General features: G+C 41.0%; 1 protein-coding gene across 1 annotated transcript; it reads left to right on the top strand.

Annotated features, from left to right (window-relative positions):
* Positions 1-68: 68 nt before the first annotated feature.
* On the top strand, positions 69-14,934 carry LOC126921289 (uncharacterized). Its single transcript, XM_050732745.1, has 4 exons — positions 69-93; positions 701-902; positions 3,319-3,632; positions 4,477-14,934. Exons 1-4 carry the CDS (start codon positions 69-71, stop codon positions 4,899-4,901), a joined length of 966 nt encoding a protein of 321 aa, XP_050588702.1. The 3' UTR covers positions 4,902-14,934.
* Positions 14,935-18,152: the final 3,218 nt, after the last annotated feature.

The following is an 18,152-nucleotide window of genomic DNA, read 5'->3' as shown; positions in this document are numbered from 1 at the left end:
GTTAGAGAACAGAAAATAGGTGTTAAGTCTATTCGTGGACAATCGTCTTATCATCTTACTAACCTGTAATGATTGTGTTTAAACTCGACGACAGTATAGTTCCTCCCTCATTCAATAAACTAGCGTTAATAATTCCTCTCGGTTGATATCATGGATCTCGTTAATGATCGTTACAATCTCGGCACAAAAGCAGCGATCGTTGTAGAAACAAGCTCGCACGATCTCCATGGACCGGTTAGCCTCACGTTTCGCAACCTAGTAGGACAATTTAATCGAACCGCATGCAATTACCCGTAGGTTCTCTCCGTCGATCGACCCGGCACCGCTTGAATTTCCAAACGATGTTGCCATGCTGCTAAAACACGCTACTCGATGATCCACAACGTACGATCTAGCCGGATCTTACGAAGAAAAACCGAACGAACGATCTGGCTATCTGATCATCGTCGACCATTAACGTTTCGTTGCAACAACGCCGGCTGTCGGAAACTCTTCAACTTTCTCCAGCGAAAAGTCTTCTCCGCGATTGCATTGGCCGTCTCAAGATCACGGTTCAAGGTCATTTCGTTCGAGTTCAACCTCACTGTTTCTCTGCGAAGATAAAAAGAAGCAGAGGGAGAAAAAAGAAGTATAAAAAAGAGGAGAACGAAGAGCGTGGTAAAAGAAAGAGGAGAACGACGTGCGGATGATCGATGGTGAGAATCGGTTGGACCAGTCACTGTGGCTTCGTACAGGAGAAGACATCAGCTTGCGGAGGAGGTGCCAGGACTCTACATTCGGCGCCTCACGCTTGAGGACCCCAGGAGCGCGAGGGAACCCTCGAGTTCAAGGTCGCAGTCTCCGGCACGCCATATCTGTCATCCTACCACCGGTTACGTGCCCTCCTCCAGGAGATCCTCGAGGTATTCTCTCTTGTAGCAACCGAGACCGCACGTGCACTGTCACTGATCTGCGGTGAACTTCGGAATTCCCTCGGTGCATCGGCGATCGATGCAAGTCACTCGGGACGCGATAGTTGCTCCGCGCTATCGATGTTTCATGTAGTGTACATTCGGACTTGTATTTCCTGTAGATCGAAATATTTCCTCTGAAAACTGCTTTGTACTCGTAAAACCAGTAGTTGACAGAGCGATCATTTTGAAAGAAGGAAATTTCTATATAAGGAAGGTTGTCCATGAGCTGACTTATTCCTTCAATATGATTTAATCGATTATCCATATCATTTAATTGTATTTATTTATTAGATTAGACAGTTCTGGTAAAGAAGCGCGTTGTCATTGCATACATTTTGTTACAAAAATTCTGTACGTCGTATGTTAGTCAACAATATCCTCTAGTTGCAAAATTTACTCACTCAGACTTAATTGGTTCGCCGTTCTAAAGGGAAGAAGCATGATATTACAATTTCCTCTGCCTATAATCGCGAAACAACAATTTTGAGAGACGGATGAATCCCCAGAGACAGGATTTCCTAGGCGATTAGCCGAAACTTCGACCTAGTCAACGTTGTTCGCTACCCGAGAATCCGCTTGGCCCGTTAATGTGACGTAGGAACCCGTAATTAAACGCACTAAAATTTAACTGTCGGGACAGAAGGAACGATCGGTGCCGCGCGACTTAATAAAGCCTCGAAGGCGATCGTGCCCTCGCAGCCGGCATTATAACGTTATTAAAGCAGCTATCGCATCGAAAGCACGAACGTCTATCTGAACGTCATTATCGTCGACGTTCTTTTATCTTCGTCTATCCAGATTCTCTAGAGTGCCGTCTCATTGTTCCAAATGCTTGCGCTCCGGGAATTTGTCTTTTTCTTCAGTTCGAAACGGGACGTTCCGGTGAACACGAGCGCGGTATTATATTTCGAGGCTGACCCCGGGACAGCTCGAGATCCGGGCAAGGTTACCGAGTTTATTGCGAGTTTAGGACGTGCTCTCGTTTCTCGTGAATCCACCACCAGCGTGGATCAGCCGTCTCTCAGAAAGAATTCCTTCTTCTTCGTCGCCACCCGTTGCTTTCGTTATCGTGGCCCATTTATCGACCGCTTTCGGACGCGTTCCTATCCCACGTTTTCTGTTCTGTACCGAGTCTGCTTTGCAACGAGGCGATTGTTTTCAATTCGCTCGAGGCGATAAAATCTTCGAGATAATCTAATAAAGCGAGAAATTTCTAATTTGAAAGTTTTCATCGTTGAAAGATTTTTGTTAGCTATATAGAGTCACGATCTACCATTGAATTCATTTTAGTTTTCTTTGTTTCGTTATTATTTAACGCTACAACTACCAGGTAAAGAAAATATATTAAAAAGGTCTAATCACAGTCTAATAATAATTATATGTTGATCTTAATAAAGGTCAACGTTAATTTTATCAAAGTCATCTGTGTGTTTTTAGTAATTTGCAAATGCAAAAGATCCGAATCTTTCATAGTTCGACCTTAAGTTCTCTATTTTGCGTAACTTGGTATGAAATGGACGAATTGGACATTTAAATGTACATTGTGTATATTATTAAGATATTCCTACGTGTATTATAAGAGAAACGATATTTAGTATTTCTCAATTGTTGAACGCTAGTACGATCTCGAAGATGAAGTATATCATTTCGTTAGGCTGGTTCTTTTCAAACGACAAGAAGTCATCGTGAAGGAAGATCGTTACGAAGTGAATTTGAAAAGCGTCGGTAACTTCATCATGATGAAGCTCTTCTCGTTGTCGAAGTGCTACTGCTTCATCTTTTCACACAATTTCGTTTCTCCTTTTACTCTGTTACTTCGCTTCCCTTGCAACTTCCTCGTAGTGCTTCCTACTTGAAATCACGACTGACACTTGAAAAGCTCTTGGAAACCAATTATTATTTACTCGAAAACACGAGAAATTGAAAAAATGATTAGAAAATGGTAGATCAATCGATTCCTTTTATCTTTCCTGGCATTCAATAAAAAGTAATTTTAACGTATCTTATGCTATGTAGTAATTGCAACAAAACTTTCAATTTTTAGACGTTCTAAATACATTAATCTAAAAAATAAATACATTAATCAATAATTAAAGACGTTCTAAATTAATTAATTAATCTACCCTAAAGTATTACCCCTTCCATATCTTTTAAAAATCAAAAAAGTAAAGAGTGAAAATCAAATCACAGGAAACAGAGCTACCAAGACTTGCACTGATTGATTCAAATAAGACGAGCAGCGTGGTATCAACGATAATGGTATCAATTCCACGCTTAAAACGAAACTCAATTTTCCAAGCAGAAAATTGAGTCTAATTCAGTCAGCTCCTGATCCACGCTGTAATCGTGATCGTGAATGAAACAGTTATAGGTCGTGGTTGGAGAGGATCCGGAAGGAGAGGCCACCTTTCCTGACGATCGTCTCTCTGGAGCTTCCAGAGTCTTCGATTCCTTTGATCGAATCACAGGCAAGTGCACGGACCAAGGTCGTCGAAACCAAGGACGATATTCTGGACGAACTGCTGGATAAGGTCACGCCGAACGACGCAGGGACGAAGTCGGAGCTCGAAAGAAGGAAGAGATCGTCGAGGAAGTCTCGACGTAGAAGAGGCAAAGAGTTCCTGGAATGCACGAAAGGAGCTCCAACTCTCGAAGAATGCACGAAGAACATCGTCCAAGGTCAATTCAAAGTCCGCAGTTCTGGCGAACGTTTACTCAGTGGTATTCCTGGTATTCGCGAGCGCGTAAGGGAATCTGTTTTATGCACAGACCTTTCGAAGTTCGTTCGATTCGCGAGACACGAAGATTAGCGAGCATCGACAACCTGTTCGCCTCTTTACGAGCTTTGGAAAACTTGGAACATGCTTCGAGATGCTGGTTGATTGGTGTTCGAGACGGTCAAAAGTATCGATTAGCGATTTTCGAGGAACCTTGGACAAGTTAAAACAGTATGATTAAATATACAGATGATGTAAAATTTGCAAAAAAGTTTTGATCAGTTTTTAGATAAATATTGCGTAAATTTGTGTAGTCAGAAATTGGTTGATCAACTTTTGACTAACAGCGAGAAATAATTGACACGTCTAACTTTATGTTTTATATGGTAGAATATTTCCTATGGCCATATATTTAAAATACTATACGGTAGAAAAGTTCATCTGCTAATTTACTTAATTATTGAAAAGTAATAAAATTGCCAATAATTCTCTGATATAGCACCAACATCGTCTAGAAAAATTAATATTCAAACTTATTCAATTATAAAAAATTATCAGTCGGTAACTAATCTCCACTTCCTACATTGACGTTAAACAGGTTGCAGTTTCTAGGTGCACGGGCGCTACGCCTAACATACTGCACTCCATTAATTTCTTACCATCTTCCACGCCAAAGTATAAATTTCCCCATTGTGACCATAAATCATTCTCTACGCTAACTGAACCAGAAGAAGAACGAAAAGAGAAATTAATATTAATTAAATACCATAAAATTGGATCGTCGCTCATTCGATTTTCGTTTCCAGGTCCGAGCCGTGCACGATTATCGAACCTCGATCTCCAAGACGTCACCAAGTGTATCTGTGCCGAGATATCCGGAAACGTTCTCGTCGATATCGACTCGGAGGTAGAGGCTGATCACGAATCGCGATCCTCCAGCCCGGAAATGACTCACACCATACGGATCGCGATGAGGCAGCACGATCGTACGGGCTGCAGGATCGACGACGGCGTAGAAACGGAAGGAAACGGAAGATCGAGGCCGGAAACGGGCCGGAGAAACGTCCAGGCGAGGAAGGAGACAACCAAGGAGGACGGAGCTTGCAACGGTGTGAACGACGCCTTAGATTTCACGTTGAATTGCAGCAGCGTGCGACTGACGTGCCGTGACACGAGCCTCAGGACGGGGACACCCGGTGAAAAGCAACAGAGACCGGAAACGCGGAATTAATCTGCGCTGGTTTTGTCCGCGAATCGTTCAAATTTCATGTCCAGACAATGGAAGGTCGTTAATTGTTCTCCTGATTCAGAGAAAAATATTTCTGTTTCAAGCAATGAAACAGTGTTGAAAAACTGTCGCTCCGGTGGAAAGTTAATTGAGAAACATCTGATGTAACAGTAGTTTTCATCTTATATTTAGACGAATAGTTTCCAATCGGTGTGAACATTATTTGAGTAGTAGGGAATTTTTACTTTTGTATTTTTAATTATTTGTTCTCCTTAGTCCAAGACAAAAATGTTTCTGCTACACGAGGACCTTGTAATGAAGCCGTGTGAAGAAAGCTATTATGGGGATGGAAAGTTTTATTTTAGAAAGTTTTACATTGGGAAAAGTCTTCGAGGTTCTTTAAGTTTTAACGGTATTTTTCTTTTAGACGATAGTTGCAATCTTTGGAAAATAGAAAATTTTAAATTTTGGATTTTAAACAGGTTTCTAAGTTTTCATACTGTTGCTTGATGAAGTTGAATAATACGCTGTTTATTGTGAATCCATATATCACATAGGATATGCTTAATTCGTAATAATCTCGAGGTCGGAAGTTCATGAATGCTATTTATCACGTAATTTAAATGTTGCAAATAAATCTTTGATCGGTACAAATATTTAAAAGCAAGAAAATCCTGACATTTGACGTTTCTTAGAATTGAAGATATATTAAGACGATGCAATTGTTCGTGTAATATCTCCAAAGACGTATATAAATTCATGGATATTACAGAAATCAGAGAAAACGCGGATAGAAGTATAATTTTTTCTGGTAGACGACCGATCAGAGATTTTCTTCAATATTACTGTTTAATAATATTTCGTTAATTTTTAATGATACTATAATAAAAGATAATACAAAATTTACTTATTGAACCTTTGCTGCTAAAAAAAAAGTCTAAAGAAGAACACGCGCTATTTGTTTCATTATGTACGAATCTGTGGCACCCAAAGCAAACAGAGAATTGTAGCCGCGTGAATTCCAGCAGCGGCATAGTTTTTACCAAAGCGTGATCGTGATGGTTCGGTCTCGAGGCGGTGCTATCGAAACGTCGAATTACAGTGGCAGCGCGGCGGCCGAGCTGAAAGGAATTTGGCTGCGAAGGATCGATCCCTCATCGCGGGAACATCCGAATTAAAGGAATTCCAGTGCTACGATCGCGTCGATGCCATTAGACCTTCTATTCCTCTCGGTGAAAAAAGGCTTTTGGAGATCGCTGCGAAGGAAAGCTCGCCCGACCCGAAACCATGAATCTTTCGCGTGGCAATAAATCGCGAATCGTTTGCCTCGATTTCCACGAAACTCGCACCGACGCGACGTGCACCCATACTCGCATACCCGCGTCCAGTTAGCCTATTAATTAGCTCGACTAATAAATCGCGACTGGCCCGAGGAACAAGACAGAGAGAACGCGTTAGTTGTCGTCCTTTTACGTGGAAGGAAGAAGATACTAAAAGGGATGTCGAGAAGAGGACGAAGAGGGAGAAGAAGAAGAAGAAGAAGAAGAAGAAGACGGAGAAGACGAAGAAGAAGAAGCAACGTACGAATTTCGTCTCGCGGTGGACCAACACAAGAGATGAGAATCGTGAGTCTAGGCTGGCCCCTTGGAAGGCCAAGCCAGCCCAAACCGGGTGAGAGAAGTTGGCCGGCTTCTCTTCTCCTCGTCTCTCCTTTTCTCTTCTCTCCCGTGTCCTCTCTAGTATCCCCTTTCCCTCGCTTTGAGCGCCTGGTCGCTGTTCCTCCTCGCATTTTTATTTTGTCTGTGCTGTGTGCGCTGCTCCTTCGTAGGGCGAAAATGGTTCATGGCCGTTTCTAACCGCCGATTTCGCCGCGAATCCTGCCAGGAGGATCGACCTCTGTTCTCCTTGCTTCTCCTTCCTCTGTTGTCTCCTCTTCTTTCGCTAGTAATGTGTTTTTCCCGGCTTTTCTTCGCTAATTGTGCTCTTTATCAAGTAAATCGCGTCTTTTTAATTTTTCTCTATTTCATCTAATAGAATCCTTCAATGGTTTGCGGCGTTATAAGAATTAGAAATAATCAAAGGATTAAAATATAGATTGTCAATGCGTTTGGTCGAATGGTCGAAGTTTCTATCGAGTTTGTAGCTATCAAAGTTTACTTTTTGAGAATGAACACTTCGTGCCAAGGGATTCATTGTATAATTCGAAGAATGGGTTTGACGATGGACTGAGAGCGAATAGAACAATGTTCGAAGACGAGCGATCAAGTTAAGTAGGTATTTCAGCAAGTACTTTCGTCGGTCCATAACCACCAGCGAGTAAAGAAGTAATGACAGCGATTCGATGAAGTAACCGGACACGAGGATGAACGAAAAGGAGGGACTTTAAAGGGAAAATAATGACGCGGGGGAATATTCGCTTATGACGTAGTAATTACGCGAATACAATGATTAAGCGAATTCTGGTTCTCGACGACTTTTTTACTTCCGTAATTTGACTACAGAGAGGGCGTACAGCGATCATAAAAGTGTTCATTATTCTTCCCTGTGATTCGTTGAGGCATGAAACTATCTTCTATTAAGACCGTATTTGGAGATTATGGAATTTTTCATATTTTCAAATCCAATGATTGTTCTCATAATTCAGGGGGAAAATTTCTTTCTGCTTTCTTTTGCTCAGTAATTTAGCTACATAATTAGCGAAAGTTCTATAGTGTGACAAGCTGGAAATTGCCAGAGCTAATTTTTCTTGCGTTGACGCAACTGTAAGCCAAATTACAATCGTCGAATTCAACAAGGAGCTATAAAGTGATAAAATCTCTAGAAGAGGCTCGAAATAAATATTCCTTTGCTGCCAGGATTCGTCCCTTTCTCCCTCGATTTGCGTTTCTTCGTCGTCCTATCTCCCCGTCGCGTCCATTCCTTTTGCCTCATCCTTGAAATCGATTAGCGTGTTTACTCGATCGAGACGCGGCTGAGTAACGTGCGAACAGCGCGCCGGCCAAATACAATCGCGGACTTGCAAGACAAAGAGGACTTTGTTGCTCGCTGATGAGATCGCGACGCCTGCCCCTTTCTTCGCTTTTTTTTCTCTTCTCTTCGCTCATCGAGAATACGATTAGAAGAGTAGGAGAGATAGAACGAATACACGAGCAACATCGAGATAGAAAATTGATATGTTGATTGCCATGTGAGCGGAGAAAAAAGAAAAATCGAAGATGTTCTGCTCGTTGTGTGTTCAACGATCGTTTCGAGCAACCATATGGATTTCCTCGATTCCTTCAATTTCTTCGATTCCTTGGAAATTATCGAACTCATTCGTTTTGATCCGACTAATGTTTTGGAGCACGAGCAACGTTGTAGATAACCCGGAGCATGTTGCTGATCGTAAAAGTTGATGATACTTGCTTGTTGCAGAGAAAATGTGAATAGGATTACGGAGTAGAGATTCGATAATAATGATAAATGATAATGAAACTTTGAGTACAAACATCTTCTGGCGTAAATCTATTTTATGAATCGAAATCGTAATCTATTAGATTGATTAGACGAGAATATTTTAATTCATAGAGGAAATTACGAGAGCAAGTTAAGTATCAATGACAGACAACGAAAGCGGTTATATAGCGTGACTTGTCAAAGAATCGAAGAATAACAAAGGGCACTGTTAACCAAGATAACGGTCCAATTAAAAAATTCAAGCGATATCTCGCGATTGAAACGCTGACACTTTTATCAGTATGGTTTCCTTCCATCATTTTGCTTTCTTGGATCCGATGTAGCTCTCTCCGTATCACGGGTCACGAATACTTCCAAGAAACCTAAGAACATCGTAACGATAGAAAGAATGCTCCATTTATCATGTTAAACTGTTGCATTGAAGCAATTTAGTACGTGCTGAATAGTCTTCTGAAAGATCTTTCAGTTTCACTGTAAATCCACTTTCAGAATTTTAAATCCATCGTGTACCTTTCAATTACTCCTAAACATTACAATTCCTTATTATTTACCTTCGTATCTTTATATTTTCCATTCGATAAAATAATCTTCTGAACTTCTAAGCCTCGCAGATCTGAAATTTAAATTCCAATCGCGAGCGAAACCACAATGGTCAAGATTTATTCCAAGAATTAAGACAAACTACGTAATCTTCGAACGTTCACTTTCCACGAATAATCCAAGTCACGTTTCACCGAACGCATCCCTAAATAAAAAGAGAGGTCCGGATTTTATCTGTCTCGTTATTAGAAACTAACGACGTTTCCTCGATCGGTTTTAATTCGACCGCAACAATCGTGATTCTACCGATCGAATAAAGTAGCTCCATAGATTCCGGCCATGGCTTCAGCTCTCTCGAAACTTCTCTCTCTCTAGATCCGCGCCTCGTATCGAACTCTTTTCCTTTACGGGCCATTAGAATCGCCCGAAGCTCCAATAAAACCCGGCGAGATTGCGTTCACGGTTCCGCAGACGATCGAGAAAACGGCGAGTTCCGCGGGCCGACGTTCATTACCTCGATACGAAATTAAAGATCCGTTTGCAGCGTGTCGCGTTAACCGGTTCCAGGGTGCATTTCGCCTGACTGAAACGCTCCACGCGACGACACCGTCCGAAATTAAGATATCGAGCATATTCCGTCCCTTAAGTGGCATCTCTCGCTCGAACCAGCATTCGATTAGCCTCGACAGACCGATTAATTCCGCCGATTCGTTGAAACGTCCGTTTTTAACTGTGCCTCGTTCGATGTGAACAACCTTTTGCTCGGCAACATGTCCGATACTGTGTTCGTAACCACCGCGACTCGTTTTTCCCGATTGTAATTGCGAGATTTATTGGCCCGTGGAATGTGACTCATTTAAGATGTGTTATACAGATTGTGGCATTAATAATAATCGGTATAATGCGAGTAGCTGTTTCGAATGACACGTGCGAGCTTATAGTCTTCATAGATTGCAACTATTAGTGTATTTACAGTCGTTGGTATAATACGAGCCATTGGGTAGTAGAACCGATCAATCCCACTTTTTTTTTTTAAACCACCCCATTAACTTCGATGGAGTTGGTCAGTTTAGTGTCTGTGATTTATACACCTATTAGCAAGTTAGTGTGTTGAATGTTATTTATTAAACGTTCAGGACCGGGTATCGTCTTAAACGATTATTCATCGCGCAATTCTTCAAACACAGATTCACTAACCCAGTCTTTCTTCTCGTTCATCATCCAGCAAAGGAGACAGAGATCGGCGAGGAGAGTAACTATCGCGTTTAGCGTAATCGCGTACAAAATGAACGTTCGCGCGCGTTCGCGTTTGGCAACGTTTAATTATCGGTCCGATACAATGGCCGGCCCGGTAACAGACGGGCCACCGCGGCAGTCGACCAAAAAGTCTATCATTAAAAACGAGCCCCGTTCTGGGTGAGAATAAAAGTACAAAGTATTTCGAACGAAGAAAAAAAAAAAAAAAAAGAAAACACCGCTAGGAAAAATAAGGAACAAGAAGAGCTAGTAGAAGAAGCAGAAGAAGTGGACGTGGACGAAGAAAAAAAGAAAAGATGGACTATGCCGCGATACCTTAAAATGATCATCGCTTTAAAGGATCGGAGAATTGGTGGAGGGAGTAGAATAGAAGAGATAAAAGAAGTAGTAGGTATATCCTTGATGAGCGATCGTTATCACGATGAAAATGCAGTCTCGGATCGATCCACTGCAGTCGATTCCTCCCTGGCTTCTTTTATTAGACTGCCAATTTCATAGCGTCTTCTCGCTTCCTTTCTCATCTTCTACGTTACTATCGTCTCTATCGCGCTTTCACGTTTCCTCCCTTTGTCGTTCTATCCCTTTCCACTCTGCGTCTGTTGTTCGTCGTCTACAGTTTGCCCGTTTCTTTCTTCCCGGTCTTCGTCTCGTTCGTCTTCCACGTTCTCTCGCTTCTCCTACGCTTCCTTTTTCTTCGCTCGCACGAAACCTCGCCGATTCCACAGTGAAACGTGTATATACACTCGGGGACAGATTCTAATTTCAAGCAGAAGCTGTAACGAAACCTTTGAAAGACGGTTTGTTCGGATTGTTCAAAAATTTCGTTGCGTTTTTAGTACGAACGTCGATCAAATAATGGGATGTCTAAACAGATACTGCTTTTGCTTGGATATTAAAAAGAATCAAGTAGAAACGTGAGAAATTCGTTAATAAAATTTGTTCCTTCTTTCGGTGAGACAATAGGTACAAGATTTATTTATGGCTAATCGTAAATGTATTAGGTTGTCCGAAAAGTTTCTTTCGCTTTATGAGGAAGTAATAGACGCATTACGTTTTTTGTTTTATATTATTTTGTCAAATTGCGTACGATCTACTCTGTTCCGTTGAGATAAACACCGCGACATTTCACGGACTTGGTTTCACGTTTGTACGAAAGTGCACTGTTGTAAAAATCACGTTTGCGAAAGAAAGACACTTTCCGGACAACCTAATACTAACTGTCTTGTCTTTCTCTTTCATTCCTTGGCCAGAAATTCGGCTCTCCTGCATAACCATCCGCTTTCCAACGTTTATCTCGGCCGTGACGTCACACGACGTAGCGCACATGTTCCGACATCGTCGGAAGAATCATTCGATTATGCAGAGTCGCGAGGGAATCGTGAATTTCACAGGGAGCTCCTTTGTCGCGTGCTCCAAAGCTCCGTTTTCTTCGCGATTGCCCCTCTTTTATTGGGGACCTTGATGGCTCGCAGCCTCGTTACATCGAACGGACACGTTCACCGGAAAAACAGCTTGAACGGAAGATAGCTGTTGAATGTGGAGAAGGAAATTGACAAAAAGGAGGGAAGTTGTAGCTTCTTTCAATTTATTCGCACAAAGGGTGGAAAAGTTGTAGACTTTTACAGTTTCTTCATATAGTACGGCGGTCTTTCGAGTTTCGTTAAGAAGCTGCGAATTTTACTTGACATCCCAAACAAAACGACTTAACAATTTTATTATGTATTTATTATAAATAATTGATATCTGACAGAATTACATTTCTGGAGTTGACCACTACGTTAATTTAAATTCGTAAAAGTTTTGAAACAAATGTAAATTTTGCAACTGTGTTCCAAATTTCCAGAAATAAATTACAAATATAGAGAAACCGTATCTTCGTTAGTACTCAATTATATGTAACGTGCTAGGGTTCGGTGAATTGCATCCTTAACAATTTGTTCGCTTCCGAGTTGCTTCTCTTCAGTGTAATTTATTTTAACCAGATCCGACCGCTCGGGAGAATTTCTGCAACTCAGACATCGTTTTTATATACAATATTCTTTTAAGGCGAAGAAGAGGGCGGGGGATTTCAATTTTCCTGTCACCGAGCCCCGTTCCATCAATCTCGAGAACCGTGCCATCGAAGTGGAAAACGAACTCGATGACTTCCCGGTAAGAAGGCGTCTCTCCGAGTTACGGACTCCTTTGTGCACCTATATTCGATGCCTTGAAACAAAAAAAAAAAGAAAACCTACCACTTAACAAATTCTACTTGGAACTCAATGTTCCAAGTTTAAACAATTCTACCTTTCTTCTGCTATATTACTTTCGTACAAGAAGATTAAATTAGCTGTAACGATCCATTTTATACTCATAAAAATACTTCCATATACTGGAGAGTCGTCATCTCGAACATTTTATATCGACGAAGCATAATTACGCGATTAAGACCAAGACGATTTGTTTAACTCATCAAGAACCAACGTTGCTTCAATCCAACGTTTCATCTTCACCTTTTTCTTTCTCCTTCCATTCGGACGCTACAACTGTATGAATCTTGAAGAAATCGAAGTATCCTATAGCATCACGATAAAATATTTCTTGCTAAATCATAGTTTGTATATTCCTTTTTGTGTATCGGATGTGTGACGGCTCTCTTGCGATGTATCTGTTATTTTAATTCATCTGTTGTGTTTTCGCAAAACGATTTATCCCCCTCATTTTATTTGGTAAATACGTTTATGCAATCTTTCGAAATGATTTCACTGCTTGGTCCCTAACGAGTTAATTAAAATTTCTTCGTTTGCAACATTATTTTCGTAATTACCCAACGGCGTTCTGATGAACTCGGTGCAACAAAATATTATTCTCGAACGTCGAGTAAAAAATGATTGCCAGCTTTCATAACCAGTTCCTAAGGAGAAAAAACAGTCTCATCCGTCTTATTCGAGGAAATTGAGAGGATCGACATCCGAGCGGAATATCCAAGATCCTTCTGCTTGTTCGGGCTCGATTCGAAAGAAGACCGTCGAATATTCAATCCCGCGAGCAATTTCCATTCGTCCCGATGATTTCCCCGCCGAGATCGAGTTAATGAGAATATAATCTTAGTTGTGCGTGGTCTCGTTCGTTCCGTGCAGCCAATACTCTTGCCATTTTACATTCCGTGTCCTCCTTCGTTCCATCCGTTCTTCCCTCTGCGCTGCATCCGGTCCTTCCTTCCGCCAATTACTCTCGTCCCGACGTCGTCGACCGGAATTATCGTCGTCCCTAGAACGGATCCACCGACAGGACTTTTCCTGCCTTTTCCACCTCGCTCCTGGGCTTTGCCGATCTTGCCATTTTTCACGGATCTTCTCGCTATGTAGGAGAAGATCGTTCTCGTTTCAACCAGCTGCATAGGGTTTCGTCAGATTCAGAACAGGAAGAGTACGATGCCGCGATGGAACTTCGTACGTAATAAATCGGTTACCATAAGAGTGTGGATGTTTATGCAAATTTATATCCTTACGAACACGACTGAAGAAGCGGAGCCTAGGTAGAGATTTGTTTCATCTACTAAATGTTATAACGAGCACTGTACCTACTTTGCATATTTTATGCATCTTTGCGTATTACGCGAATTCACGCGTAACTTTGCGCCTTGCACAATTTTTCATCATTGCAATCTAATTGTTGTTTGCCATGCTAGGCATATGTTTCAGTGGTTATTGAAAATTTCCTCGACCATCCAAATCCACTTTACGCAGTATGACGAGCTGACAGTCGCGCGAGGTCTTTAATTAAGAGACAAACTAATCGACTTTCGCGCAGACGAACGCACACACCGTGGCAAACGACGTCTCGACGCCATCGTCGAATTTTATTATTGTCGCCAATTGACATACAATTCGAAAGACGTTGCCGATTATTAAACGGTGCATCATGGTCGTACAATGGCCCACCGACGACCGCACAGGAAGGCTTCTATCACCGTTGATTTAGCTTCATTACGATTTTTATTAATAATTTCACTAATTGCCCGGTTTGCCGAATTAATTGGCCGCGTCTGGGAACCGTGCAACGTACGTTTCCGTCTTTTAAAGTATGCTGCACTTACGCGATCATTAAAATCTAATAACATTTCTGCGTGATCGCGTTTGGTATCTGAAATTTTCCATTTACATAGATCGGCCTTGTTTAAGTTTAATCGAATTGTGACTCTCGACATTAAACGAGATGTTGCATAAGCTGTGTCAAGTTCTTGCTGCTTGTAAAGCACCAGTCATCGTTTCTAAGAAACTCTGTTACGAATATTATCTCTAAGATGTAGAGTTACTTAGGCTCCAGCTGGCAGCTGTATAATTTAATCTTGATTGTGAGATGTTTTTGAGAATTAATTTTCTTATAACGAAGTGAGGACTGTGTCACGCATTTTGGAACCAAATACCGTAATTCTTTTTTCTGTAAAAAAAGAAACAAAAAATATAGAAAAATTCATTTTTATCTTGTATAATATCTGCTGCAGATCGAGCTTTATTTATTCATTGAAGTAGCGTTTAGTCCTGTTCTATCGTGAAATAATCTGTTTCGTTTGTTTTAATATTACGCTATGCTGGCTGATTTGAAATTACGGTTCCTTCCAAACTATAGATAGATTACTTCAAAATGATCATAAATAGTTAACTTTAATTTTAGCCTCACTGCTATAAGAATATCTTCTCAACTCAAGTGACTAACAATTAAAAATAATACAAGCTTCGTATAGATAAATTGTTTAAAATAATGTAAAATTACGTAATAAAAAGTAAGAGTAAGGTAACAACTTTGGAGAAAAATTTTTTGACAAATCCATCTATCGTTGGTTATACACTTTAGGGAACATTCACGATCAAGCAGCTGCAACGAAATCGATGGAATGCCGTTCTCCAGGTTGCACCAGAACTTGGCTGGTAACCCGGCTCGATCAACGCACCGATAAAGCACGTCGCTGCGGTGGCTAAAATAAACCTTTGTCATTTTTTTTATTCGCACTAAATTAATCACCGCCGACCGGGAAATATTTCACCGCAATGCGAGATGTTTTATTATAAGATAACGACGAACGGTCGAAACGCGGCCCCCTCGGGAATATTCCAAATTAACTGATTTGATAAACGAGTCGCGTCCATTGATATACTGTTATTCGTTAAAACGCTCGAAACCAGAAAGCTGGAGAAAATTTATGCACAGAAATAAGAAGGTAAATGTTCCAAGACAAACATTCGCACATGGTATAAATAGTACCGATTTTTTAAGACCTTACGTTTTCACCAATTACGGCCATATTTTTACTTTTATTATAAAACACAAAATTATTGTCGGATTAAACATGGTATAAATTATCAAGAATCTTTCGAAAGAAAAATAATTGCACTGTCAAACGACGAAGCCTCGAAACTTAGTTTTCCAGACAATACGATTCATCGTTGTGAATCTTCCAGATGAGTAGACATTTTTAAGTTTCGTTTCACTTTCGCTAGATAAGAAAAGAAAACATCTGTCGTGATGCTTGAACTAAACGCTTCGATCTGTTCAGTTCACACTACGAATCATCGATAAGACTCATCTTTCCGAACTCTAGAATCAACGAACCATTAACAACTCGTCAATTCACCAAACAGTGCTCAACACAAACGAAGTATCTTGAAAAAAAAAAAAACCATGAATAACCCTCTTTCACTTCAAATCAGCGAGAAGAAACCACTTCTATCGTCCAAACTCTTTTTTTTCTCTCTTTCTCTCTCTCTCTCTCTCTCTCTCAAAACTACCCCCTCTCAAAGCCTGAGAAACTAAGAACAGAAACTCAATTATGACGATGAGGCGAATCGATCGACTCGAGCCTTCCTCGATTCCAGCGTCTGATTACGATCTCTCGATGTCAGCGGCGCGCGAAACAACGCGCAGGGATCGCAGGAATGTCGCTTAATCGCGACGGAAGGAATGATCGAAGTAAGACGTCGAAGGGGTGGCGACGGGTCGTAATTCGATTTGCGAATTGCTCGTTCGACGACGAGGTTCCCTCGGCCACGGTTGATGCCTCAACAAGTTGTATACATGTAATCTGACCCAGATCCTGGGGTCTAAGTGAGGTCTAACACGAGGGAGAAAAGGGAAAGAGGAGGCGGAGGAGGAGAAGAAGGAGGATGAGACGGAGGAGGAGGACGAAAGAGACGAAGGAAGGAGGACCGGAGGGTTCTTCGGAAGCAGACAAACAAAATATAACAGCGCGAGTTACAAGGAAGGATCCCGAGGAGATGAAGGGTCTCTGACTATCTCTCGCTCTCTCGTTCCAGCGATCTCCTTGAAGAAGGAGAAGGAGAAAGGGTGTACCCTCTTGAAGCATGAATGGATTACGAAGAGCCGTGTTCATTCATTCGCTCCTTAGCGGCCTAGAAACCCACAAAAAGTGTATCTCTCGAAGCAACGGTGGCGTACCAGTGGCGTAGACCATGATCGCGGCCCTCTGGCTACCAGGCTATCTTTTTGCTCGTAGCTGTGACTTTGCCCTGTTTGCGGAACGCTCACCCCGCCCCGGGGATAGTAATTGGGATGTTGTTAAATCGTTACGTGGGAAACGGTGGATGCGCTTCCCTTTTCGACGATCGGCAGCCTTGTAGCGGCTCTCTGTTTGACGAACCGGCTCGAATTGTCGTTTTCGTGGTTTGCACCGGATCGGGAACTCGTTCGTTGACGGTCAGCTGGCAGGAAATGAGGATAGTTCTTGCAGCATCTTAGTTTAGCGTGGAGCGGTGTTTACGATTGTTGCGTTGCTTTCGTTTTTGTTCCCTTCTCTAAATCTTTTCTATTCTTATAAACTTCCTTTAAATTACGAATATTTTCGAGATAAAATGTTAGAAGAATCTAGAAGTAACCTGTTTCACGATTGCATATATCGTAATTAATAGCGATCAGTTTAAACGTAACGATATATTTCGTTCGATAAAGATAAAAGGGGCAATGAAAAGGTAAAGATTAAATCAGCAAGGGGATATTACGATACCTGAGTACCGGGCCTCTCGAATCCGTTACACGCGCGAGAACAGAAAGGATGATAAAGATTCGACTGCAAGGCCGAGATACTATTGAAGCCCGTTGACCCAGGTCGGTTTCCACCGGAGGCTGAAGTCGTGGGATTATATTCATGGCGCTTCGTCAATCTTAACCCGACCTTGATTCGTCCGTCAATCCATTTCTTTCGAAAGGAACAACTCGTGAATTACTCAAAGTAGATTGTCAAATATTTGCATGCAATGGTAAAGTAGAATCATTTATTTATTAACTTGTACGCTGACACGTTTAAACGTTCATATAAATATATTAAATATTATTAATATTATTTTGCCGCATTGTAAAATGCATGTAATTATCGAATGACTAGTTTCTTTTTTAATGTTATACTTGAAAAATGATTTTAATGTCGTAATTAGATTAAAAGTCGAAGAGGAAGCTAAAAATTATTAACGAAGAGTAAGAATTTTAATCGTATAGAATCGTGATATTCGAACTGATTTTAGCAAATCCCATATATCAGGCTTTCATATATTCTTTGTAGATAAAGAGACATTTTGACATATTACGTGAACGAGATTGAATTTTCTTTTCATAGGAGAATAGAAATACGTCTCAAGATTGGGGTCTACCCAGAGGAAATCATTCTTGAACCGTTAAATCATTTCCGGTTGGCGCCGATTTCTTGAAATTCTACAAGTAGGCTTCGCCATTTCTATTCACAATACGAACACACAACTTTCTTAAATCTTATTTCCAAGAAATTTCTACTACATCGAATATTCTGAATTATGTCTATCCATTGCTTGTCAAATATATATTAATTTTATTTCTATAATTATAATAACCTTCCGTCTATCTTTTAAACATTCTTTTGTCCACTATCGTTTAAGAGTCGAACAGATATCGATCTAGAACGCGAAACGAAATCAAAGCGAACAGAGAAGCAAATATCGATCGTCGAATAAGTAGGAAGGTTTAACGAGATATCGT

The sequence above is a fragment of the Bombus affinis genome, chromosome 10 (assembly GCF_024516045.1).
Source record: "Bombus affinis isolate iyBomAffi1 chromosome 10, iyBomAffi1.2, whole genome shotgun sequence".
NCBI classification, from domain to species: domain Eukaryota; kingdom Metazoa; phylum Arthropoda; class Insecta; order Hymenoptera; family Apidae; genus Bombus; species Bombus affinis.
The sequence above is the reverse complement of the archived record's forward strand: the minus strand, read 5'-3'. Positions and strand labels throughout refer to the sequence as shown.